The sequence below is a fragment of the Quercus robur genome, chromosome 12, assembly GCF_932294415.1.
Source record: "Quercus robur chromosome 12, dhQueRobu3.1, whole genome shotgun sequence".
Taxonomy (NCBI): domain Eukaryota; kingdom Viridiplantae; phylum Streptophyta; class Magnoliopsida; order Fagales; family Fagaceae; genus Quercus; species Quercus robur.
The window spans coordinates 9,922,948-9,948,861 of record NC_065545.1 but is presented as its reverse complement, the minus strand read 5'-3'; the positions used below and the strand labels follow the sequence as shown (position 1 = coordinate 9,948,861).

The window sequence follows — 25,914 nt, the reverse complement described above, 5'->3', positions numbered from 1 at the left end:
AATCTATCAGCATTACAGTTAACTTGGCGGAAACAATGCTGGATTTTTATTTACTTTTCATACATGAAAGTCTCTTTTTCAATTTTTGTAATTTTTTAGAGGTACGAGTGAATAAAGGTGTAAAGCGCGTTGTCAGAAAAAAAGTAGGAGCATTGTACTTTTGTGGAAAAACGCAAGACGCGTGATACAGTAGGTGGAATTGTACTGCTGTTTTTTTTAATATTATTATTATTTTATAAACAATTGTACAGTTTTTTTTTTTAATTATTATTTGAAAAATGTTAATAAGCATGTTAAAATTTTACTTATAAAGCAATTACATTAGCTTGTGTATTCTTCTTAAAAAAAAAAAAAAAAACATTAGCTTGTGTATAAATTTTTCCATTTTATATATCTAAAACTTACTTTTTCTATTTTACATGCTTAATTTTATAAAACACTCACATCAGTTTGTCTATTATACACATTTATTCAAATAAAATATTCATTTCTTTACCCACACAGCCATCGACCCACACCCACATTCCACATCGGTATCACACCGGAATCCACACAACCCACCGGCAGAAAACCAGAAAAGCAAACCCAGCAAAATGGATCAAAACCCAATTATCAAGATCGATGTCTCGCCTTGAGCAACAAGATCGACACCTCCGGTGGCGATGGCAAGAATGAGAAACAAGATCGATGGTTTACATCGACACCTTCGATGGCGATGACGAGAACGAGAAAGAGAAACAAGATCGACGCCTCCAAAGGCAAGTGGTGGCGATGGCGATGGCGAGAGACATTCAACTCGAAACCCACTAATCAAGCCCATTCAACTCGAAAACAACGAGAAACAAAGGAAGAAAGAGCGATCAGTAGCGGTGGCAATCGACGAAAGAAAGATTGAAGAGAGATGAGAGGAAGAAAAAGAGAGTTGTGCACCTGAGAGGGAGAGAGAGGGAGCTGAGAGTCAGGTATAGAGAGAGAGAGAAAAAATTGTTAAAAAATTATATGCACATGCTACAGTACCCATGCATATTTGCACAGATACTGTAGCAACTTGCATTTATACACAAGTTTTCACCCATTGATGTGGGTGTTTTTTTTGCTCATATTGTGTAAAATCAACACCTTTTTTCATTCTGCATAATTTTGCCCAATTTTACATTAACTGATATAATTGTTCTTTGTGTTAATAAAAAGGAAAAGAAAATTACTAAAAACATTGCGAAAAGTTGTTAAAAAGCTAGATCCCTTGTTATTTTATAAACAACTGTGTCTGTACTACTTGGAACTTTCTTGGAAGGAAAACCGAAGACGTGTATACTTTTTTTTAATTCACTCTATCATCAATTTTCCAATCAAACGAACAGATTCAAAACCTTATCAGAACCTCCACTTAATCTGCACGATTTCACTCATCTCTTATCATATATAGGCAATGTTTGGATCCACGTTTCTTCCGTTTGCGTCTGCGTTTGTTCCCTTTTTTTTTTTTTTTTTTTTTTTGGTTTTCACGCGTTTTGGGTATTGCGGTTACTGTTCATTGAACAGTAACCGCAAAAGCTGACTTTCTGCCGTGAACCGTGCATATGTGCACTGTTCACGGACCCACAAATTTCATTTTTTATCAATTTTTTCATTAAAAATGGGTCTCACAGCACTATTCACACATTTAAAAATTATTTTGCTACAGTGTTTTCAGTTTTCAGTTTTCAGTTTCAGCAAAATAAGTTCTATCCAAACACACCCATAATTCCCATTTCATCACATCTTTAATCTCTTACCTTTTCCTCCTCTTTTTACATCTTCTTAATCTTCTCATCCCAATGGCTTTCCTGAGCAACAAAAGAGCAGCCTCCTCCTCCTCCTCCTCCTCTTCTTCTTCTTTTTCTTCTTCCACTCACCAGAGCTATGACATTTTCTTAAGCTTTAGAGGTGAAGATACCCGCTATGGTTTTACAAGCTATTTACATAAAGCATTATGTGATCAAGGTTTCAACACCTTCATTGATGATAACCTTAGGAGAGGAGAAGAAATTTCAATAGAACTTCTTAAAACCATTGAATCATCAATTGTTTCAATTGTCGTGTTATCTAAAAACTATGCTTCTTCTACTTGGTGTTTAGATGAACTTGTCAAGATTCTTGAGTGTAGTCAATTGGTTTTACCTGTTTTTTACCATATAGATCCATCAGAAGTACGTAAACAAGAGGGTGAGTTTGGAAAAGCTTTAGCAAAACATGAAGAAATATTCAAAGATGATACTGACAAGGTGCAGAATTGGAGGATAGCACTAAATAAAGTTGGTAGTTTGTCTGGAAGGCACTATAAGAATGGGTATGTATTTCATTACTTTATTTTTTTTTTGTCAGTTCTTGTCTTATGCTTTAACGAGTTTCATGATTCTAATGGCTTGTTATAATTAAAAATTATCTCTTAACATAATTCTTTTATTAGTTAAATTTTTAATTAAATTATTTACAAATAGAGTCAAACAATCACTCAAGGAAGAACTTAATTATTTTCTTGTTCCTAAACTTCGATAAGACAATATTCAAAGTGAAAACTATGTGGCTGCCGTCTAGGATCACATTATTGAGAGGTAATATTTATTTTTTTAGTCTCAAATCTTTGAGTCTTTCTAAGAAAAAAGTATCTAATGTATCACGGACATGTAACATCTCTCTCGCAAAAATGTCATTAGAAAGTTCATAGCCCAAAACCCAATCCAGTACTATTGAGGCCTGTGGGTAGCTCATTAGCCCAATTGATTTGACTGTGGGCTGATTTTTCTGTCAATGGGTGTGCACTTGGCCCACCAATGAGGCCCAGAAGCCTAAACTATTAGCCTGACCCACCGACCAAATATTTATATGATCTATTTATTTATATTTTTTTTGGAGAGGGTGGTTTGGTACTTATGACATAAGATAGGAGAGAATCTTAAAACCACTTGTCCAGTAGGATACTTAAGTGGCTATGCATTATATATATTGTAATTTGAATTTATATATATATATATATATTTTTTGTAATTTGAATTTTTTTTAAATGGACATCTATCATTGGTTGTAAAATGTATGTGAAGAGTTTATATATATATATATATATATAAATATATCATATTATATTATATATATAATAAAAGTTAGGCTTAGACGCCGTAGTTGCGCCAATTGATTTCACCAAATTGTAGAAATTTTAATAAATTTTTAGATTTTAAGAATAGATATATACATATTTTTTGGATAAATATGACAAATCAAGTAATGAAATAAAGTAATATTTGATTTACAACTATAATAGTTGTGTCTATCTAAAATGTTATCAATAAAGTCTAGAATCAATAGAATAGAATTATCTAAATATAGAATTTAAATAAAAAAGAGAGATAAAAAAATGTAAAAGAAAAAAAAGATTGAATTTGTATTTTTTTCCTACGTTTCTTTAAAAAACGTAAAAGGAAAAAAAAGATAGAACTTGCATTTTTTTTTTCTACTTTTTTTTTAGTGGATAAATTTGCATCTTATGGCATCTTTTTTCTAATAATAAAGTTAAAAAAAAAAAAAGTATTTGAGTTTCACCTAAACTACTTCTTTTTGTAAATTTTAATAAATTTTTAGATTTTAAGAATAGATATATACATATGTTTTGGATAAATATGACAGAACAAGTAATGAAAGAAATTAGTATTTGATTTACGATTATAACAGTTGTGTCTATCTAAAATGTTATCAACAAAGTGTAAAATCAATAAAATAGAATTACCTAAGGATAGAATTTAAATAAAAAAGAGAGATAAAAAAACGTAAAAGAAAAAAAAGATCGAATTTGCATTTTTTTTTCCCTACGTTTCTTTAAAAAACATAAAAGGAAAAAAGGATAGAACTTGTATTTTTTTCCTACTTTTTTTTTTTTTTTGGGATAAATTTGCATCTTATGTCATCTTTTTCCTAATAATAAAGTAAAAAAAAAAAAAAAAAAGTATTTGAGTTTCACAACCTAAAATTCCCACTATATATACACACAATTTTTTGGTGTTTCTTTTTTCCTACTACGTATTTTACAATTATTTGTTATATTCGTCATTTCTCCTCTCTACCCTACCTACAACCTTGCAGGTAATTTTTTTTTTATCAAATTGAATAGATTTTGTGTATTTGTTGCCTTTTTAATATATATAATATGATTTTTATCAACAAGTTTTATAGATAGGCTAAAATTCTATGTTTGATCACACCTTTTAGTGTTTTTTTAGAAGTCAATATAGCAAGCAATATACTTGTATTTTTTTATTTCTTATTTCATGATTATTTGTTGTTGATATCAATATTTTATAGTGGATTTAATTTGTTATGGCTTTTGTTTGGTGCTTTGTTCCATGCAATCTATATTCTTTAATTAAAAGCAAAATTTGCTGTCAAACATGAAATTGGATACGAGAGAATCTATTCGTCCAAATTTCTATGTAAGTTTATCTTTACTTAACTAAAATTTGGATATTTTTTCATTAATGAATTGAGGTTTTGGCTTAATTTTGTTTTCAACCGTTTCAATTATTGAATTCATTATTTTTTCTTGTATAATATTAATATCTGTGTTTTTTTTTTATGATTAAAAAAAAATAATATTTGTGTTCTTAAAGGCTAAAAACACAATACAATTACAAACATTACTTTAAGTTAGAGTGTTATATTTATTTATTAGTAAGTTAGAATGTTACATTAAGGTAGAGTATTATATTTTTATTTATTATTAATTTAGAATGTTACATATGGATACATATGCAGGTTTAGGGTTGATATAACTTATAACCATTTGAATGAAATCAACACTAAAACAAATGATTTAAATATCAAAATAAGAAATAAAAATTCAATTTCTTTTAAGTGTACAAGTACAATTTATTTTTTAATCTTAAATTTTGAATTGATTCTTTTTTTCATTTTATTTGTTATCAAATTTAATTATATTATTAAAATACTTTTTATTAAGTCGTGCATCGCACAAGCATAATACTAGTGTATATATATATATATATATATATTTGACGTAAAGTTATTTGATATGTACAAATGGATTGAAAACTACAAATGATAGACGCGTGTAGGTGCCAACATAGTTGGATATTCAGATTTTGTAGTTATACAACTATTTTTCTTATCCTAATAGGAATAATGAACACATCAATACATATATTATTAATTTTACAGTCTAGTAAATAAATAAATATAATAATCTTCAAATCCAATAAATCCGCAAATGAAAAAAAATAAAATGCGTACATATTATATGCATGAAACATTAAATAAAGTTTTTTTTTAGAAAGAAAAATTAAATAAAGTTAAATCATCAATAAGAAGAAATATATATATAGAGAGCTTGAGGAATAAAATATAATATATTAGGCAAAAAAAGAGTAAATAATTTATAATAAAATCTAAATGATGAACTTATGGGGGAAAAAACACATAATGTTAGTAGTCAACTTGTCACTGAAAATATTTATATTTGAAATGTGCAAGTCATGATAAGTAATGTCATTAGATCTTTTATGTACAATATCGAAAATCTAATATAACATTAGTATACAATATAATATGGGTCAATAAAAAAATTAAATTATAAATTATCTAATAGAGAGTAAAAATACATTGGGTCGAGGTTTGATTTGGTAGAGTCTGATCATAATCAAGAATAGAACAAGCAGAAACATGTTGATTTGGTAGAGTCTACCATATCCTTTATTTTTCGCAAAATTTCATGATGTACTACCCAATTTAATGATACTGCTAAAATATTTGATTAGATGTCATTTACTTTAATTAATAATATATTAAGTGTAAGTAGTAAGTCGCAGAACAAAGCATCTTGAATTTAGTTCATTTCATATTAAAATTTGCAACTAGTCCAACTCAGTTACTTGCTAAAATGTCTATAATTAATTTCTAAGCAAAAAAGAATGTACAAAATTTAAAGAAACTACTCAAATATTTGAATTATATGTCATTTAATTTAATTAATAATATCTTAAAGTGTAAGTAGTAAGACACAGAACTAGGCATTTTAAATTTAGTTCATTTCATATTAATATTTGTAACTAGTCCAACTCATTAAATATTTATTTTACTTTATGGTTTGCAGTGTCACTGAATTTGAATTTATCCAAAAAATTGTTAAAGATATACCAAGAACTATATTAAAATGCACACCAGTATTTGTTGGCGAACGCCTTGTTGGAGTAAAACCTCGTGCCAAGGACGTAGAATCGCTTTTAAATATTGAGTTAAATGAATTTCGCATGGTAGTGATTCATGGCCTTTCTGGAATAGGTAAGACTACAATTGCAAAAGCAGTTTATAAGAGAATTGCTAATCATTTTGATAGAAGCAGTTTTTTAGAGAATGTTAGAGAAACTTCGGAGACAAAGGATGGCATTATCAAACTACAAGGTCAACTTCTAAAAGAGATTTTAGGGGATGAAATTTTGAAAATTCACAGCATATATGAAGGAATCGATTTGATAAAAAAGGGACTTCGTTGTAAAAAGGTTCTTTTAATTCTTGATGATGTGGATACATTGGGAAGAATAAAAAATTTGCTTGGAGATTGTAATTGGTTTGCTCCACGAAGTAGAGTCATTATAACAACAACAACAAATCCACAATTTTTAGCTACTCTTGGAAAAGTTTGTACAACTTATGAGGCCAAGAAATTGGAGAAACATGAAGCTCTTCAACTCTTTGAAAAGCATGCCTTCCTTGGAAAGAAACCCGATAAAGATTATTCAGAACTTACAAACCAAGTTATACAATATGCCCAAGGCCTTCCAATAGCTCTTATAACAATAGCTTGTGATTTGTGTGAAAGAACTAAACAGGAATGGGAAATTACATTAGATAAGTATATGAAAATTCCCAATGAAGACATTCAAAAAGTACTTAGAGTAAGTTATGATGGACTAGAGGAAATAGTACAAGATATTTTCCTTGATATTGCATGTTTCTTCAAGGGATGGAAGAAGGATTATGTTGTAAATATATTAAATGCTAGAGATTCACATCCAGGTTATGGTATTCAAATACTTGTTGATAAGTGTCTCATTACTGTGGATCATGGTATACTGTTAATGCATGACCTGATACAACAAATGGGTAGAGAAGTTGTTCGACAAGAATCATGTATTCTTGAAAAACGTAGTAGGTTATGGCATTATGAAGATGGTCTTGAAGTACTACTTGGAAATAAGGTATAAGTTCTTTTTCTTCTGTTTTCTCCAAAAAAAAAAAAACTTTCACTGGGTAAAAGTTATATATTTTTTTTCTTTTTAACATTGCATAAAATATGAAGTTTATTAGTATCATTTATGCTGAAATTTTCAAAATTTTTATACTTTTTGTTTTTGGTAAATTCTATTGTTAATTATGGTTCACTTGATGCTTTATCCAATTAGGGGTCAGGCAAAATTCGAGGTATAATGTTGCATTCACCTGAATTGGTACATGTGCAACTAGACCCTGTTGTTTTCAAAAGGATGGAAAATCTCAAGATACTTATTGTTGATAACATACATATTGGTGAAGCAATTCAATATCTTCCCGACGGGATAAGGATTCTTAGTTGGCCTAAATATCCTTTTCGCTTGCCATCCAAATATTGTCCTCGACAACTTGTTAGGCTCGATATGCCATATAGTCGCATTGGGTTGGAAAAGTTTTGCAAGCAGGTACAATTACTAATATTTTTTTAATTAAGTTTTTATTAAATTTATATTCTAAAGTTTGTTGAAGTTATTTATTTATTTATTTTTCCTACAGGAGTTCCAGTTAGAAAATATGAAACATCTCAATCTCCGTGGTTGTAAATTTATAACCAAATTACCTGATTTATGCACCCCAAACTTGGAGACATTGGACCTTTCTGGTTGTGAAAATTTAGTTAAGATTCACGAGTCCGGTGAATTTCTTCATAAGCTTAAAACGTGGAATCTTGGTTATTGCAAAAAACTTCAAAATATTCCAAACAACCTGATGTTGACATCTCTTGAAGTTCTTGAGACATTAGACCTTTATGGATGCAATAACCTTCGGGATCTTCCAGATGGCATTTATAAATTGCAACTGCTTTGGGAGTTGGTGACTCCTACTGCCAAATTGAGACCGACATGCAATTCTTTTGATAGCTCCTCCGGTTATGGGTTTCTGAAGATGAAATTCCTGGATTTCAATTACTATAAAAACGTAATTGAATTAGATCTTTTGATGAGGCCTGATTACTTCCCAGCATTGAGTTCGATATTTCTATCTGGAACCAATATTATTACCATCCCCGAAAGCATTAGCAGATTTCCTAGATTAAAATCACTTTCAATTGAGAGTTGCAAGCACCTTCGTGAAGTTCAAGGACTTCCACTATCGATAAGAAGGGTTGATGCAACAAATTGCCCATTGTTGGATTATAAATCACCAAGTGGGCTATTGAATCAGGTCTCTCTCTTTCTTTAAGTTATAAAGAAACAATTTTTGTTACTTTCTCTAAATGCTTTACGAGATTTGGTAAATGAAAAATGTTGAATTTTGTAATTGCAATGCAGGTAATAGAAATTATGGGGATTTTACCGAATGGAGTATGTGGTAGTGCAAGAAGCAATGAATTAATGGATCCACAGTTCACCGATTACTTCCCATCTGAAACTGAGGGTGCTCAATCGGAATCTGAATCTGAAGATGGGGACATTGAATGTACTCTTAGGGTATCGGGAACTGAGATTCCATGGTTCAATCATCAAAGTGTTGAAAGTAATTCCATATTGTTCTGGGTTGGTCGCAAATTTTCACAATTGGCTCTCTATTTTGCTTTTGGAACAATTTCCGTCGACTGTTGGTGCTATTATTACATTTCCATCAATGGTTGTAAAATTGGGGGTTCGACCTCATTTATAATTTATAATAATCTTCTATATTTTGAAACTATACCTCATGGTCTTCTGCAAGATTATTTGAATGACTCAAATCCAACTGACCAGAATTATGTTGAGATTACATATGAAACCCGTGGGCATGCAGAGCCACCAATAAAAGCCACAAGGTGGGGGGTCCACGTAGAGTGCATCTGTCCTCCTCAAGAATATGGTATACCTAACTTACCCCTTCTAATTGCTGGACAAGATGATGATGATGTTGATTACTGGAGCGAGTTGCCATTTTATGGATCTGATGATTTGGAAGCAGAAGAAGAAGAATATCAGTCTCCTCTGGTCCTTAATGACACATCTAGGTCCTGCATGAGTTGGCTAGTTGGCCCAACCACCATGATTTTTAAGCTATTTTGCTTTTGCTGCCCCAGGGATTTTTGATGAAACTGAGGACATTCTGATGAACTTTGAAGAAATATGCCTCAATCAAAAAATTACATTGAAACTGTTTCTCCTCTGTCATTTCTTTTGCATTTCATGCCAAGGTATGTTTCCTTTTTAGTACCATTGTTTCATTTGCGTCTTTTACCCAATGGCGATGGGTATCATATTTAAAAAAATATTATTTGTAAGATAATTATTTTCATTTTTGTTTAATTGATCTTTTTTCGGTTAATGCAGTTGACTGGGATGGTTGCAGTTAAAGTCACTGGTATGAGTTTAGTCTTGTTTTCATTTGTATGATTTTGTGTTTTTTGATCTGATTTGTCAAATTGAGATGCATAATTTCTGCTCAGTTTAGCATGTGACCTTACCGTGGTGAGGAAAAATCTTGCAGTTGTTTCCTAGTTTTGTTTTTTCGTTTGGACTTGATTGGTTTCTTAATTAAAAAAATTATGTACATCAATTGCATAGAATCCTGACTTTTGTAGAAAATGTGTATCATTTTGAATTTTAGAAGGTACTTTGAATTTGTTTGGCTGTGTGCAAGATTGTTTGAGATAAATTGTAAATGATTTGCATTACAGCATCACACCTAAATGGTCTATATAATAGTTTTCTAGGTTAGCTAGTCATTTAAGATGCTAACCAAAAATTAAAATGGCTGTGCATTTTAATGCCTTTGGTTGTATCTCTGGAAGAATATAGTTCTTATTTAATTGGTTGAAAAGCTAATTTGCAAAAATATAATCTAAAAGCACAGGTCTTTAATATTTTTGTTCTTTCTCTATTAATTAGGAACATTTGATATAGTGAGGATGGCAGGGCCATGACTTCATTATTGTTGGGATAGCAATGGTAGCGGCTGTTATAATTCTTTTATTCCTTAAGTTTTCGATTTTAAAATTTCTCTCTATCCTTTAGGCTCCTCTGTCTGCATTTTATAGCCAATTCTCTAAAGCTTAAACTAAATCTTCAAATTAGTTATGAGTCACACTTTTGCCATTAGATTACAAGACAAGCATTAACAGGAAAGCTCCAATTTCAAGTCAGTCTTCTGCAGGCAGAAAGGATAGTCAGAAAATGAAAATAAGCATTTAATAGGTTAACCCACTTCTGAATTCTGCAGAAGGTTATGAGCTGTAAGCATCTCAAGCTTCATGGGCAGTCTAGCAAATTTTTTGTGGAACCTTAAAAAAAATTCCTTTGATCGGCCCTCTACACTAAGGTAAACTTGTAACTACCATCGATATTTGACAGTTGTAAAAAAGAATGGTTCTCCAATGTGGCACATGCTTTTGATTGGGTTTTTATTGAAGATTATTTGATGGGTTATCAAATTCCTGCATGTGAATGTTTTGTTTTATTGATAACTGCTCTACAGGATTGAGGAAAGAGGTATATTGGAACAACTTGTGGATCAAGCTAATCACAACCTTGAGCTGGCATTAGCAAGATACTCATGGAGATTCAAAGTCAATAGATTATTAGGGGGTTTACAAAAGCCCAAGATCCAACAGATTCAGCAGCATTTGAAAGAGGTGTGTTTTATTGACCATTAGTACTTGTTTGCTAGTCTTTTGGGACTATTCTACATTCTTAATATGGATTATTTGCTTTTGAATTCTCTAGCACTTTTTCACTTTTATTAGTTATAAAAGTGGGATAGTTCACATGGGGATAGCATCTTCCAAGAGTGTCCATTTATTATTAAAATTGATATTTGTCAGTTCTTTAGAATTACCAAATAAAGAGGGAATAAAAAAAGAAACAGAAAACCATTTCCACAAGAACCTAATATGGCTTAATGCCAATGTTGCCCCTACAAAATTCATGATGTGTTACATGTCAACTGGCTTCTGCCTCGTGTGTCTAATTCTATAAGGAGACTAAAAATTCTTGTTTTAGGGAAGGAAACACAAACAAAAACATATTGAAAGTTGAGTAGGAGGCTTAGCTAGGGCTGGAGAATAATGATTGATTTGGGTTTGTGAGGCTATCTTCCCTCTTTTTGGGTAAGTCGTGATGACTAGTTACAACTCCTTATAAGGTGATGGAGATATAGTAAGAAACTAGAGGTGGTTGGTAGGGGCAGTCAATCCAGGCAAATCTTTCTTTCACTCTTAGTTCTTATATATCTCTAAGAAATTGTTTAGCAATCCATCTATTATAGATGCTCAAGTATTACTATAAGATATCATTGGGTTGCTGTGGTATTACTTAGGATATCTGGGTTTTCATTTTGTTAAGAAGAATTTGTTGAAGACAATGTTCCTGTAAGACTGAAATATGGTTACAAATACTTTTTCGTCGAAGGACTACATTTTTATTATTGGCACACTTCAACATGGTGTGCTTTACTATACAATCTCATCTGTTCTACATAGGCCCTTTTCATAATTTGAGAGTTCAATATTAATTACTCCTTGTAAAGAAGGTCACAACACTAATTGATGTGAATGTCTTTGAAAGAACAAAAATGACCTGAAGTGTCAGTGCATTAATTAACCTTCCTCAAAAGTGAGCTGGACAAAAGAAGACACTTTCTGGGATGTTGAAAATCTCTCTTTAAAATTTGTATTTGTTTGACAGAACTTGATTTAAAACTTGATTTCTTGACAAAAGCAATTTTGCAGTACTGAGACATGGATGATGAAGAAAATCATCATCTATGAGCATTCCACCTGAAGATCACTATAGAAGTGAAGTGTATTGGCTTGCAGTGGGCAGAACGTGCCAGGAAGGTCTATAAATTTCTCATACTCACTCTCTCTTGCTTTCTCCCTCTCTCACTCTCTCTCATTAGCTCTTTTGTTTTATGTACAGGTTGCAACTGATTTTGGAGATCTCAGCTTAGATAAAGTTTTTGAACTTATCATGGAAGGTGAAAATTTGCCTTCTTAAGGTACAGAGATCCCCCACCCCACCCCCATAAAACTACTTATCTTTGCGTAACTTGAAAAAGGAAAAAGAAAAATATTTTCCTCGGCATTTCATTGATCAGCTAGTGTTTGGTTGGTGCAGTAACTACAAGAACGAAGTATGCTTTATCGTATTTGTCGAAAGCCATATGATCAGAGAACAATGATTGCTTATCAACAAAGCTCAAGTGCTGCTGAAGCTTCCTTTTGAAAAGTGAGAACAATGAACAAGGAAAATGTGAGAAAGTTCCTAATCTTGATGTTGACCCAAGAAAACTTGTTAAGATTCGGCTCCAACTTTTGTAGTTTGTATGCATTCCCTGAAGACTACATATCAAAGTCAATAGAAAATGTGTAGGTAAAAGAAATAATTTTGTACATTTTTTAAAATTTCTAGCCATTCAAAAATCTTAGTTTGTTCTCATTATTCATATAAAAAACCAATGTCTTTGGCTTGAGAATTGAGATGTAAAATTTTTTTGATTAAGACAAACCTGGAAGACGATGCTCGAGTATTGCTATAAGACATCATTGGGTTGCTGTGGTATTACTTAGGTTATCTGGGTTTTCAGTTTGTTAAGAAGAATTTGTTGAAGACGATGTTGCTGTAAGACTGAAATATGGTTACAAATAATTTTTCGTTGAAGGGCTGCATTTTTATTATTGGCTTACTTCCACTTGGGGTGCTTTTTAATCCAATTACATCTGTTCTACATAGGCCCTTCCCGTAATTCAAGAGTTCAATATTAATTACTCCTTGTAAAGAAGGTCGCAGCACTAATTGATTTGAACATCTTTGAAAGAACAAATATGAACCGAAGTGTCACTGCATTAATTAACCTTCCTCAAAAATGAGCTGGAAAGAGAAGATACTTCCTGGGATTTAGAAAATCTCTCTCTGAAATTTGTATTTGTTTGACAGAACTTGATTTAAAATTTTATTTCTTGACGAAAGCAATTTTGCTATACTGTGACATAGATGATGAACTAAATCAAGAATGTGTGGCAGGGTCTTTCTATGAGCATTCCACCTGAAGATTACTATAGGCAAAAACTTACAGAATTGAAGCGTATTGGCTTGCAGTGGGCAGAATGTGCCAGGAAGGTCGATAAATTTCTCATACTCACTCTCTCTTGCTCTCTCACTCTCTCTCATTGGCTCTTTTGTTTTATTATACAGGTTGCAACTGATTCTGGAGCTCTCAGTTTAGATAAAGTTTTTGAACTTATCATGAAAGGTGAAAATTTGCCTTTTTACTTGGAGAAGGAAATTAAGGTACAGAGATAACCAACCCCCCCCCCCCCCCAACACACACACACACACACACACAAAAAAAAAAAAAAAAAAAAATCTATTTATCTTTGTGTTACTTGAAAAAGGAAAAAGAAAAATATTTGCCTCAGCATTTCATTGATCAGCTAGTGTTTGGTTGGTGCAGTTACTACGAGAACGAAGTATGCTTTATTGTATTTGTCGAAAGCCATATGATCAGAGAAAAATGATTGCTTGTGATCAATGTGATGAGTGGTACCATTTTGATTGCATTAACTTAGTTTCCCCACCAAAGGTCTACATCTGTCCTGCTTGTAAGCCTCAACAACAAGACTTGTCTGCAACACCTTCAGTCCATCTTGATAGGTAAGCTTGAAATTAAGATAAAATTCCTTCCATGTAAATTGTAATTGCAAATATATTGTATTTTGCTGTTTGCTTGAGGCCTTATTTTGGGTTTGGGAATGTAATTTAGTCAGTATGCACAAAATACAGAGCTGAAAACGCATGTTTGATGATGGTTTATGGAATAATCTCTTCCAAACGAGCATTTAAAGAACATATGATAAAATGAAAATCTCTAAGTGATTATTATTGGGAGGAAAGTGCTGGGAGTGATAAAATCTTGCCAGATTGTCTTTTATTCTGTTGGTGATAAATTATGTGTAGAGTTTTTCATAAAACTTGAGAGTGAGAAGAAATTATATATTTCTTACCTCTGTCATCTGTTTGGACCATAATATCTGTTTCAATATATATACATATATATATCTTTTCATCTTTAGTAACTTTTTCCCCTTATTGCATTGACAGATCAGTTAGTGTCAAGTTTGTAGAGCCTAAAACACCTTCTCCCTAAACATACAAAGAAACTGAGAGAAGCTGAGCCTAGTCCAAGGCAAAAGATGCTTTCAATTACAGATCATAGTAATAGTTTTAGCTGTGGGATTGAACGCATATGGTGGCAAAATCGGAAGCCCTTCAGAAGAGCAGCAAAAATACGTGCTGAGCTTGATGTTCTTTCTCCTTTTTATCATGTACAACAATAAAACTGGAAGTAGATGGTTATCAATCATTTAATTTATTCAATTGATTTTTATGGTTTCTGCTCAATTATCTGTTTTCAGCTCCTTGAGAAATAAAGAGAGAACTTAGTCTTATAAACACGTGCTCATCTGCATGTGAAAATTTTGAGCAGGCCCACAATTTGAAATTAAATTGAGCTTCCTGTTCTATGCTCTTCCTGTTCTAGGAGTGAGCAATAGAGAGAAAAATCAGAAGGCATATTTCACCCTTGTGTCTCCTCAAATGCATCTTTCCCTATCACTTCTTCCACCAACCAACTTCAAAAACCATTATCTCATATGATCCTTGACATGCACAGTTTTAAAGTTCTATTCTTTCCTTACTAACCCATCTTCCCTTTTACTTTGATTTTCAATTTTGAGGCTAGTAACTTTGTCTTATTGCAGGATTTCACCCCCGTACTGAACATGGAATTTTTGTTGTTGAACACAAAATTCATGTCCAAATGAATATGGAAATAACATTTTTTCTGTGCTAAATTCATTATTTCAGCCTTGCCGAATGTAATACTTTGATCTTGCTGAATATACTATTCTTGTCTTGCTGATTACATTTATCTAGCCTTGCTGAAAGCTACCCCCATGTTCTTTTTCGTGTCTCTTTAACATCTCAGGATTGCAATCTCTTTGTTGTCATGCTGTTGAATGCTTCATTGCTAACTTTCTTCTCATTGATTCCTTTATTCAATGCCTAATATGGTCTCAAATGCAAAAGTTATTCAAACAAACTACAAGTCTTATAAATTATCATTTAACTCTCTTTTATTATGAATATTATTTTTTTTGTATTCTACTTTTTTTTTTATAACAAGATTTGTAGTACTCTACTTTCGTATATTTATTCCTTGCTCACTTATTTTTATAAGAAAAAAAAAATCTTATTAAAAATATTAAATGAATAGTATTGTATTTCACAAGTAATAAAATATACATGAGTATCTTTATATAAGAGGTAAAGTGTGTAATATAAGTATATGTGCAGTACAAATATGTATACTATACAAATGAAAAAGGTGGGCCTAAGGCCTACAGTCTATTACACATTAACAAATCTATTTCACATCATTTACTATTCTATTTCACCTACTAATTACATTATGAAATACAATGGTAATGCCCAACAAATGTCCCATTGACAAGAGTTCTGATCTCAACTCCCTGAAAGAACTCAAAACTTAATCACTGATGCATTAAAACATGACACATGTATGGGCCCAAAAAAGACTCTAACAACCTTCTATACTTTATCATCGCCAACAATCAAATTGTCCCATAAAATGAAAAGGCTTATTACATCACATGCACGCTTCTTTGTGTTTGACATTAAGAGGTGTGAATGTGTCGTTCGTAACTTGAGTTTGAACAAGTTTAAAATCTTGTTTATTTTTATTGTCAGCTTAGAGCATTCCCATCAGCTCATGTAAACTCATCTAAAATACAAAAAATGCTCCAGTTTACACATTTTACCCCAAAATCCTTCCACATCAGTTCATGTAAAAATGTCTAAATATGCAAGATGTCTTGCAAAATGAACAGTAACCGTGCATATATACACGGTTACTGTTCACCGTGTAAACAATTTTTTAATATTATTTTCTCTCCTCTGTCACTTCCCTTCCCCAACCATTGCAACAACCCAGCGCGCCAGAATAACCACCAAACCCAGAGCCACCAGCAAACACCACAATCTAGCACAAAGTATTAACCAAACTCAACTGAAAATTAACCCAAAATCAACAGAAAACCCAAAATCAACTGAAAATTAACCCAAACACATCCACAGACAAATCAACCTAGAGATACACTTGCTCAAAAGTGAAAAAAAAAAAACAAAAAAACAAAACAAAAACACAGAGATACACTTGACTGGAACGATCGGAGCTCGTGGGTCTCGCTTGATCGGAGCTCGTGGGTATGGGTCTTGCCTGATCGAAGCTAGGAAGATACAATAACTGATCGATGCTTGTGGATCGGAGCTAGGGAGATCTCGGTCAAATCTGATCTGGTCGGATCTGATCAGTGCTTATGGATCGGAGCTTGCCTAATCAGAGCTGTGGATCGGAGCTAGGGAGATCGGTGCTTGCCTGATCGGAGCTGTGGATCGGAGCTAGGGAGATCGGTATAGAGATGATCGGAGCTAGGGAGTTGTGGATCGGAGCTGTGGATCGGTATAGACCGAGAGGGAGAGTTGATTCAGAGAGAGAGAGAGAGAGCTTTAACAGATAAATGAGAAAGAAAATGGGTTCAGAGACAGAGAGAGAGCGAGAGAGAGCTTTAACAAAAAAAATGAGAAAGAAAAATGGGTTCACAGAGAGAGAGAGAGAGAGAGCTTTACCAGATAAAGAAAGAGAAAGAAAGAGAGAGAGAAAGAGCTTTACCAGATAAAGAACGAAAATGGGTTCAGAGAAAGAAAGAGAGAGAGAGAGAGAGCTTTACCAGATAAAGAAAGAAAATGGGTTCAGAGAAAGAATTATCAGATAAATGAGAAAAAAAATGGGTTCAGAGAACGCGCGCGTTGGTTGGTGAGGAAATAATAAAAAAATTGAGAATATCGATTATTTTAATAAAAGAGGTGTTATAATAGAAGAACTGATGTGGGTATTTTATAAAAGTGAAGGTGTAAAATAGAAAAAGTAGGTTTTTAGTGTAAAAATGGATGTGTAAAATACATGGACTGATATGGATGCTCTAATATATATAACATTTAAAAGTTCGACCTGTTTAAGTACAATTGTACTTATATTGAATTTTTTTTTTTAAAACAAAATAAACCAATAAAAATAAGTAATCCCAAGCAGGCTAGTAATTAATGATTTCAGGAGAATTCATTATTACTTCCCCTTGTACTTTTGTTGAAATTAAAAGATGAATGTGTTGTAATGAAAACTTTTAAAAGAACATAATTTCTTTGATGTTTTGCTAGACAAAATTATTCACTTTCCTCTTACACAAATGTAGATCCCGCAAATGAGAATCATATTTATGGGGAGAAATGTGTAGAACATTGAGTGTACATTAGAAGTGTCTCATCCACAAGATTTTACTTGTTTAAAAAATAATTTAATTGTTACAAGTGGGGGAGGAGAATTTGAACTATGATTCTCATCATAAAGAGAACCAATCAACTCCACTAAGCTACAAGGCTCTACACTAAGACTGTGAAAAGTTTAAACCCCTTATCACGAGCATTTGATAATTTTATTAAATTTTATATATTTGTGAACACATACGATTTCATTAACCCCTTCTAAATGAATTTTTACATTTTACTCAATGTCAACAATATATAGCAAATAACAATTAAAATGGCATGAATACAAAATGTTGTGAAAGCCCTAACAATAAGTTTGGGTTATGAATGGGTTCGATGCTTAAATATCTTTTACTTATTTATTATTCATTTAACAAAATAGGTATGGTTCAAACCCAACTCACCCCAATCCAATTATTTAAGGTAAAATCCAATCTATTTATCTAATTGTGTATGAATGTGTATGTGTGTGTGTGTGTGTGTGCGTGCGTATATATATATAGGGGGTGGAGCTACATTGCATTGGCCCCCCCAATTTTTTTTTCTCCTACAACTATACTAGTAATAGGATATAGCCCTCCCAAAAAATTAGAATTGGCCCCCCCAATCATTTCTAAGATTTCTAGTTAGTCTAATGGATTTCTAGCTGGTCTCCTCAATTGTCCAAAACTTTATTACTGGTCCACCCCAATTGTTTCTAAGATTTATGGTTAGTCCAAAGGATGACTAACGGTTGATCTTTTCAATTGTCCAAAAAATTTATAATTAATCCAATGAATAATAATTCACGCTCCAGCTTCATTGACGACCCATTTCCCAACATAATTTCAAAAAAAAAATTCATTTTTAGGTCCCTACAGAGGTTCGTTGCAACTGTTGTTAGTGCCAACCCAATGCCCCCGTTTTCTTTCTTCTCAACACATAAACTCTTATCTCAACCAAAACTATTAATCCATTTTTTGTCCAGGTACAACGTTATCTTCTTGACTCTTTGAAGAAGTGAATATGCAAGTGCATTTGTCTCTCTCTCTCTCTCATCATTATTCTTTTACCATTAGTATTTTTTTGTTTCTGTCTTTTACCACTGTGTGTGTGTGTGTGTGTGTTGATATGCATATGGGTATTTAAGATTTTGTTATTCACTTTTTTGTACTGCTATCTTTATTCCATGAAAGATCGTTGGGCATAATTTTGATGCGAAATGTTCTTTGATTGGATTTTTTTTTTTTTTTTTTTTTTTTTTGTTTTTGTATTTGTATTTGTATTTGTATTTGTCTATTATAGGGACTAGGTTTGAGCACTATTCCTAAGGGATAAGTGAATTCAAGCCCAACAAGCCCAATACAATAAATTTGTAGAGAGTAGGTAGAAGAACTGGGCTTTAATGAGTGTAATAATAGTTGAAGATGATTCAAAGAATGAATAAGTAAAACAAATATGGACTTGAGCAAGCAATTCAATCCTTGGCACTAGTCCGAAGAGCTTCAACTTATTATCTCTTGAATGACAGTGACAATGGTTACAAAATTAGTTTAGATTGCTACAGTGTTTTCTTTGGTAAAATCTCCGATCCTTTTTCTCAGAGCTCCTTCTTCCTTATATACTACTTTCCTCCTTCATCTCCACCATACACGTGCAGGTCAGATCTGCTGTTGTTGGCTTTTGTCACATCAACCTCCTCCAAAGCTCTTAGGTAGTAGCTGTGAGTCTGAAAAGCCACTGCTCAGGTATCATTTCCACATTAATACGGCCAGAGTGTTGGTTGTGGAGCATTTAATGTGGAGGCAACAACTTTTCTTGGAATTGCTCTACCGCCATGCTCCAGTGTGCTTACTTGTTGTACTTATCTTTTTCCTTGGAGTGCTTTGGAAGATTGTCTTTGTCGGTAAATCACTTTTCTTCTACCTCGGCTTTGGCTAGCCGAGGACAGAGTTGTCCTCGGCACGGTTTCCTGGGTTGCCATGATCACCACTGTCTTCTTCATATGCGATTATGGGTCTTGGCATGGGCCTTAGGCCCAATACAAAAGGTGAATGTATATCACTAGGCTCTATGACCCCACATCTATAATAAACTATATAATTTTGCATGTTCATTAATATTTAAGAATATGATAATATATCAAAGTTAATAATTTTGTATTTAATATGAACTATGGTTAATATATCAATACTTCTATTCGGCCTCTTAAGTAAAATTTCTTGGCTACACCCTATATATATATATTTATATATAGGTATTTACATAAAAAAATGTCTCAAATATTTAAAATGAAAAAATACCGCAAAACATTCAAAATGACAAAAATACTTTTCAGAGCTTTAAAATTACCATAATACCTCTAAACCTTATAAATGAGGGGGGAAAATCATATAGTCTAAAAAATGAAAAGAAAAGAAATGCATTTAAATATATCCAAATGCCACATACTTTTGGATGCGGGGGAAAGGAGGGGGAGTGGAGGTGAGTAGAGTAGAGTTGGCTAATAATAAGCTAATTTTGAGCTAAATCTACTCTATTCTACTCCCCTCTCTCTCTTCCTCAATCCAAACGGACCATAACTAAAGAAAAATTTCAGAAAAAAGGTTTTTTTTTTTTTTTTTTTTTTTTTTTGATGAGAGGAAAAAAGGTTATTATATATTAAAAAAAATATCTACTAAATGTCTAAAAGCATAGTTGTCAGTATCGTACGATACGTATCATATCGTGTGTAAAACGTTCTATATCGTATCGGCGTATCGTAAGTGCTCATGAATCGTACGATACAGTGTGCATATCGTATGAATCGTATCGTATCGTAAAATCTTACGTATCGTACGATACATGGACAAATGCTTTAAAATGAGATTTTATATTAAAATTTTGTATATTTATTTGAATTTAACAAGTTGTTAGACTTGTTTTTAACAAAAAATTATTAGTTTACTTAGTTTATCCTATTAAAATAACATATTCATAATTTTTTTTTTGTTCTCTCTCCTACAATTAGACTACATAGTACACACTTAGCCTTCACTTTAATATTTACAAATTTATTTTATATACTATGAATAAAATATTAATTGACAATATAAATTTTTTATTTTTATTATTATTGTTATAAGTCCAAGAAACTAGAATGCCAATTTTTTTTTTTTGTTATAAAAATATTATTAAAATAAAAAGAACAAGAAGAGATTGTAAATGTTAATGACAAATAACGATGAATAAAATTTTAATGAAGAAATAAGTTTGCAAAATTATAAACATGATGATAGCATTGACTTAGATGGGGTTGATTAGGCAATATGATGAAAATAAATTATTATTTTTAGGTCATTTGTAATATATTATCACTTTTGAATTTAAGAAATTTGAATGCATATGTTATAAACACATGCTAGTTATAACATGCTAGTTTGATTTATTTACTTAGCTGGTTAAATATTGTTACATAAATGATGAATAAATTAGTCATTAGTTGAATATATTCAAAATTTATAATGAATATACCCTTTATATATGTATATTTATAATTTTTTATAAATTTTATTAAGTGTTTGTGTATCGTAAGATACACAATACGATACAATACAATACGATATACGATACAGAAAAATTAAAAATCGATTCACCATACAATTCACGTTTTGACAACTATGTCTAAAAGTCCCAAGTTGAATCATATTAACAAATTATTATAATTTTGCAATTCAACTAGTATTTATTGGTATTTCTAATAAAGATATACATAATTGAAATCTTCCCTCACCCGACTATCTAGTTAAAATCAAAAAATCAAAAAAAAAAAAAAAAAAAAATCAAAAGAAACCCATTTACTACTTATCATAAATTAGTATAATTGGGTCTGTAGACTCTCCACCCATTTTGACCGATTCGTCCGAAACATTGAAACCATTCTGAACGGTAACTCACTTTGTCTGAAACATTGAAACCATTCTCTTCCTATTTTCGGAGTGGTTTCCGACGACTCCAGGCGTAGCCCACCTTCGCCGACACCAATAGAACCCCAGTCAAAGATAATATCCTCAACTTCTCTCTCTCTCTCTCTGTGTTTAACTTTTTGCTCCAAAAGTGTTTGTGAAAAAAATGTCACAGTAGATGTACTTGGATTACCCTGTGTCAACCTAATATTATGATTACTATATGAGCTCTGTGATTTTCCTTTCCAGAATGTTGAAAATATCAATTTCATTGTTTGGGTAGCTTGCTACTTGAAACCTGGCCTTTGCCTGGGAAATGTTGGATGAACTGCCAAAGCTAGATTTGGCAAATTATAATGATTTATGCATCTCAATCTCAATTTACATCTGGTTATCTGTGTTCTTATTACAGATAACCAGTAATTCAAAGGCTTTAACAGTAATTCCACATTCACTATTTTGCAGAATGTGGAATTACTGTTAAAGCCTTTGAATTTACATCCAGTCCAGTCAAAGACGATAATTGACAAGTTTGCTGCTGTGGGAATACTCCAGGTAATATTCATTCTTCTATACATTCCATCAAAAAATCAAATGGTTCACTGTGCTTTACATATTTAACACGGAATTCATCAATGTAAAATGCAATGGACTCCAATTGTAGTATTAAGCACAATGTACTCATCCATGTGCTATCAGACAACAAACAGGTATGATTAGAGATCTAGTTATTAATGTCTATTTAAAATGTAATACATTCAAGATTTACCCTGGTAGGATTAGAGATATACATATTAAAAAATGTATAAATTGTAAGAGGTGACTAAAATGTACTAAGTTTGATTACTGAAACTAAAAAAGACAGAATAACGCTGGCAGTAAGAAGGCCGGCTATAGTAATTATTAACATTATTATTTGGGGGTATCTTGCTTATAGAACTTTCAACATTCTGAAAAGTTAAAGATCTTTTGAAGTCTTAAATAGACTAAATCTGAGAATAGTTATGCAATATTTGAACAGTTAGTTTGAAGGTATTTTCAGAGCAGTTATTCTGAATTCAGAGCTGTCTCATATGCTGGCATTTTGGGCAGGGATACCTGGATTATGTTAACAGGAAGATGAAGTTGGAAGCAGCAGAGTAAGATGTCTCTAAATGGATGTAAGTTGCTTGTTATCCATGTACATAACAGGACTGTTTAATGAATGTTGTACTCACAAGTCACAACATAGATGTACCTCTGTTTTTGAGTTTCACAATTTCCTTAGCTTTTGCTTTGTAATTTTTGAACTGTTTGTGTTCATCATCAATGAACATGAAGTGTTTTCATTTTTTAATAGATCTATTCTACTTAATACTTATAAAAAAATAGAGAAAAGTCACAAGTCACAACATAGTTGTTGAAGCAATATTATGTGACAATTTAGTTCATTGTCACGTTTCACTTGAGTTGCCCTGAAATCATGGTCCTACAGGAATAAAAAATTGCAATTTAAAAAAAAAAAAAAACTGCCTATTCATTAAAAGCACGTCTTTGATAATCCGATGAATTACTATAGCTCTCTGGCAAGGCAGGCATTGGGTGGAACTGTGGATGCATGGAGCATTTATTGAAGACAGCTAGAAACCAAGTGGATTATTTAAATCTTTACATGCTCTATAATTTGTTGTAAGATTTGTTAATGAATGTGATGGGAACTTTATGAATGTAATTTCTTTTTCTTTTAAAAATTCTATTAGAAAAAAAAAAGAAAAGAAAATATGGTTTTCTTTTATTTATTTATTTTATTTTTATCCTTGAGTATTTTTTTTTTTTTTTATCTTTTTTGAATCAAGGTTGAATTCCTAACTTTGTTATTAAATCTTCAATTTTGTAGTCATCTTAACAAATTGCTATCGAATAAAGTCTCATCTATCTATATATAATCTATCAAATAAAGTCTCTCATCTATCTATATATAATCTTTATAGTAATAATATATAAAAGTTGGAGAATATCATTTATTTTTGCTATATTTTTGTTGAGCTACATAATGCAATAATGCATTATGTCTTTAATCTTAATTTATACATTCTCAAAACTAATTGTAACTTACCAATCATGATAAAATAATCACTTTATACTACGATGACTTTATATATTTTTGAACTTTTTTTTATTATAGAAAATATACATTCTTTAACCTGAATGTCAATTATAATAAATAAATAAATAAAAACATGTAATAAGAATACCTTGGGCAAAGTCACCATTTATTTATTTTTTGTTTATATTCTCCTGAAAAAAAATATTATTCCACCACCATATTCATAATTGTATGCTATTGCAATATTCAAGATTAGGTTGAAATGTCTAGTTTCACTCCTACTTAAAGAACCATATGCTATTTTCATCAATTTTAAGAGATATAGCTATTAAAAAAAAAAAAAAAAAAGATCCAGTTTGATCCATTTTGGGTGAGTATAAACTATAAACTAAAAATAAATAAAGTTGTTATCTTTATTATCTTTATACCTTAAAGTTAATGAAAATGACATATGGTTCTTTGAGCTTTAAATTGGATCCTTCAACCTCGTCTTGAATAATAAATTTGAAACTTAAAAATTTGTGGTTCTTCCAAAAGAAATTAGGAAAATGTAATATATAATAACAATAGTTAGAAGAATATGGACCATTTCAAAAAGAATAATATCAATAAAAAAATACTAAAAATAATAAAATTATATATTTGTAAAAATAGAGAGAAATTACTTTTATAAATTGTTTATTTTTAAGGAGAACAAGTTATCTATAATAAAATTTAGAGAAAAAAATCTACACTATACCTCATCTTAAAATAATTTTATATTTGAGTTGAAGGATAGTATTTATTATTGTTATGCTCTTATTAAGCTATAACATTTTAGTCTAATATTTTGGTCTACTTTGGTCCATTTTAGTACACTTACTTAAAAATGAGAAAAGATAAGCTTGGATTAAGATTACCTATTCTAATATAAATTTATTAACAAATATTCATCTCAAACTCATATAGATGATATTATTAAATGCTGATTCAAATTCTTCAAGCCATCATTACTGTAGGGTCACAATTGGAGGCCCAAGCCCAAAATGTATGGGGTCTTGGTCCAATGAACCCAATACAATGAATTTGTAGAGAATGAGTTGGAAACTTGGACCTTAGTGAATCAGACATCGACCAACAGGTCTAAGTGATAAAGAAAGAAGGATAACATTGGTTTATTGGGAAGAGACGTCCTCGGATTTTATCCGAGGAGGTTGATTCTTAATATATTGTTCGTAATCCTTTGTTACCAGTCCGGTCCCCCTTTTTGTTCTCCCTTGCTCCTCTATTTTATACTATCTCCCTCCCATTTCCACTGTCCACATGTAGATTTAGATTTATAGTGCTAATACTTGTCCCATCAGCCCTTCCCCAAAGTCGTTGGGAGTAGTTGTAAAGGCTAAAAAGTATTGTTCTGTTAGTTGCAGAGCACTTAATGCAAATAGTAGAAGTTTTCTCTTCGATATTTCCATGCCTTCCTTTGTCCTTTTCTTTCTTAGTACTTATCCTATTCCATGGAATGGTCCGGAGTGTCACTCTCGATGGCAGGCCATTCCCTTTGTCCTCGGCCTTACTTGGCTGAGGAGGAGTTCTTCCTTGGACTGGGACCTTGGCCTAACATATACATTGGTATGGGTTCCTTGGTTCGTTTTGTAAATGCCACCCCCACAATAGCCCCTCGGGATTCTTCTTTTCTTCTCCATGGGAGGAAATGAGGATCTCGATGTGATAATAGCCCATTCGCGCCCATTTTACACCATTTCTAATTGCAAGATATTCTTTTAGTTTATCCAAGTCGTGTTCCTGCCGTTTTGGTACACGAGGCGCGCTTTCATTAAGGTCTTTTACGAAGTGACGTAGATCCAACGGTTGAAGACTTCTTTGGAAATTGAGCGGGATTTATCTCACTTGTAACTCTTTCTTTGAGATTTGTGCGAATTAATTTCCACCAGATTTTGCCTTCTATATAAGACACATTTAAGGGAGTCGTTCTTCTTCATTTACAGATCCTTGAGTTCTGAGGGAATCTCAAGCTCTTAACTCTTCAGGCATTCCCAAGGATCCTGCCAAGATGGTGATCGAAGTCTAGGGAATGAAGTGGCCAAGGATAAAGGTGAGGGCAAGGAAACCAAGCCCTCCTCAGAAGCCAAGGATGTCGCCAAGATCCAGGATGACGCAGTTAAGGCAAGAAAGAAGTCCCTCCTCCTTCAGCCAAGACTTAAAGCAGGTGTAGATCGCATAAGATTTTTGGTGTGACAAAATTTGGGTC

At 32.1% G+C, this 25,914-nt stretch overlaps 1 protein-coding gene and 1 long non-coding RNA gene across 16 annotated transcripts in view; both read left to right on the top strand.

Annotated features, from left to right (window-relative positions):
- The first annotated feature begins 1,646 nt into the window (after positions 1 to 1,646).
- LOC126710519 (disease resistance protein RUN1-like) overlaps positions 1,647 to 25,914 on the top strand; it is a 105,753-nt gene continuing 81,485 nt past the window's right edge. For 6 of the 15 annotated variants that reach the window (XM_050411019.1, XM_050411015.1, XM_050411016.1 and 3 more), the window contains exons 1-5: positions 1,676 to 2,329; positions 6,137 to 7,241; positions 7,446 to 7,718; positions 7,810 to 8,478; positions 8,586 to 9,451. In XM_050411019.1, the coding sequence (XP_050266976.1) occupies positions 1,818 to 2,329; positions 6,137 to 7,241; positions 7,446 to 7,718; positions 7,810 to 8,478; positions 8,586 to 9,347 (3,321 nt within the window). In that variant the 5' untranslated portion in view covers positions 1,676 to 1,817 and the 3' untranslated portion in view covers positions 9,348 to 9,451. Of the gene's footprint in view, positions 2,330 to 6,136; positions 7,242 to 7,445; positions 7,719 to 7,809; positions 8,479 to 8,585; positions 9,452 to 9,587; positions 9,619 to 10,145; positions 10,206 to 10,356; positions 10,576 to 10,731; positions 10,807 to 25,914 lie in introns of those variants that run through there. The other 9 variants (XM_050411020.1, XM_050411011.1, XM_050411010.1 and 6 more) reach the window with 9 other exon arrangements.
- On the top strand, positions 21,475 to 23,348 carry LOC126710530 (uncharacterized). Its single transcript, XR_007649680.1, has 3 exons — positions 21,475 to 21,563; positions 22,046 to 22,135; positions 22,673 to 23,348. It is a non-coding gene; the product is annotated as an uncharacterized LOC126710530 (long non-coding RNA).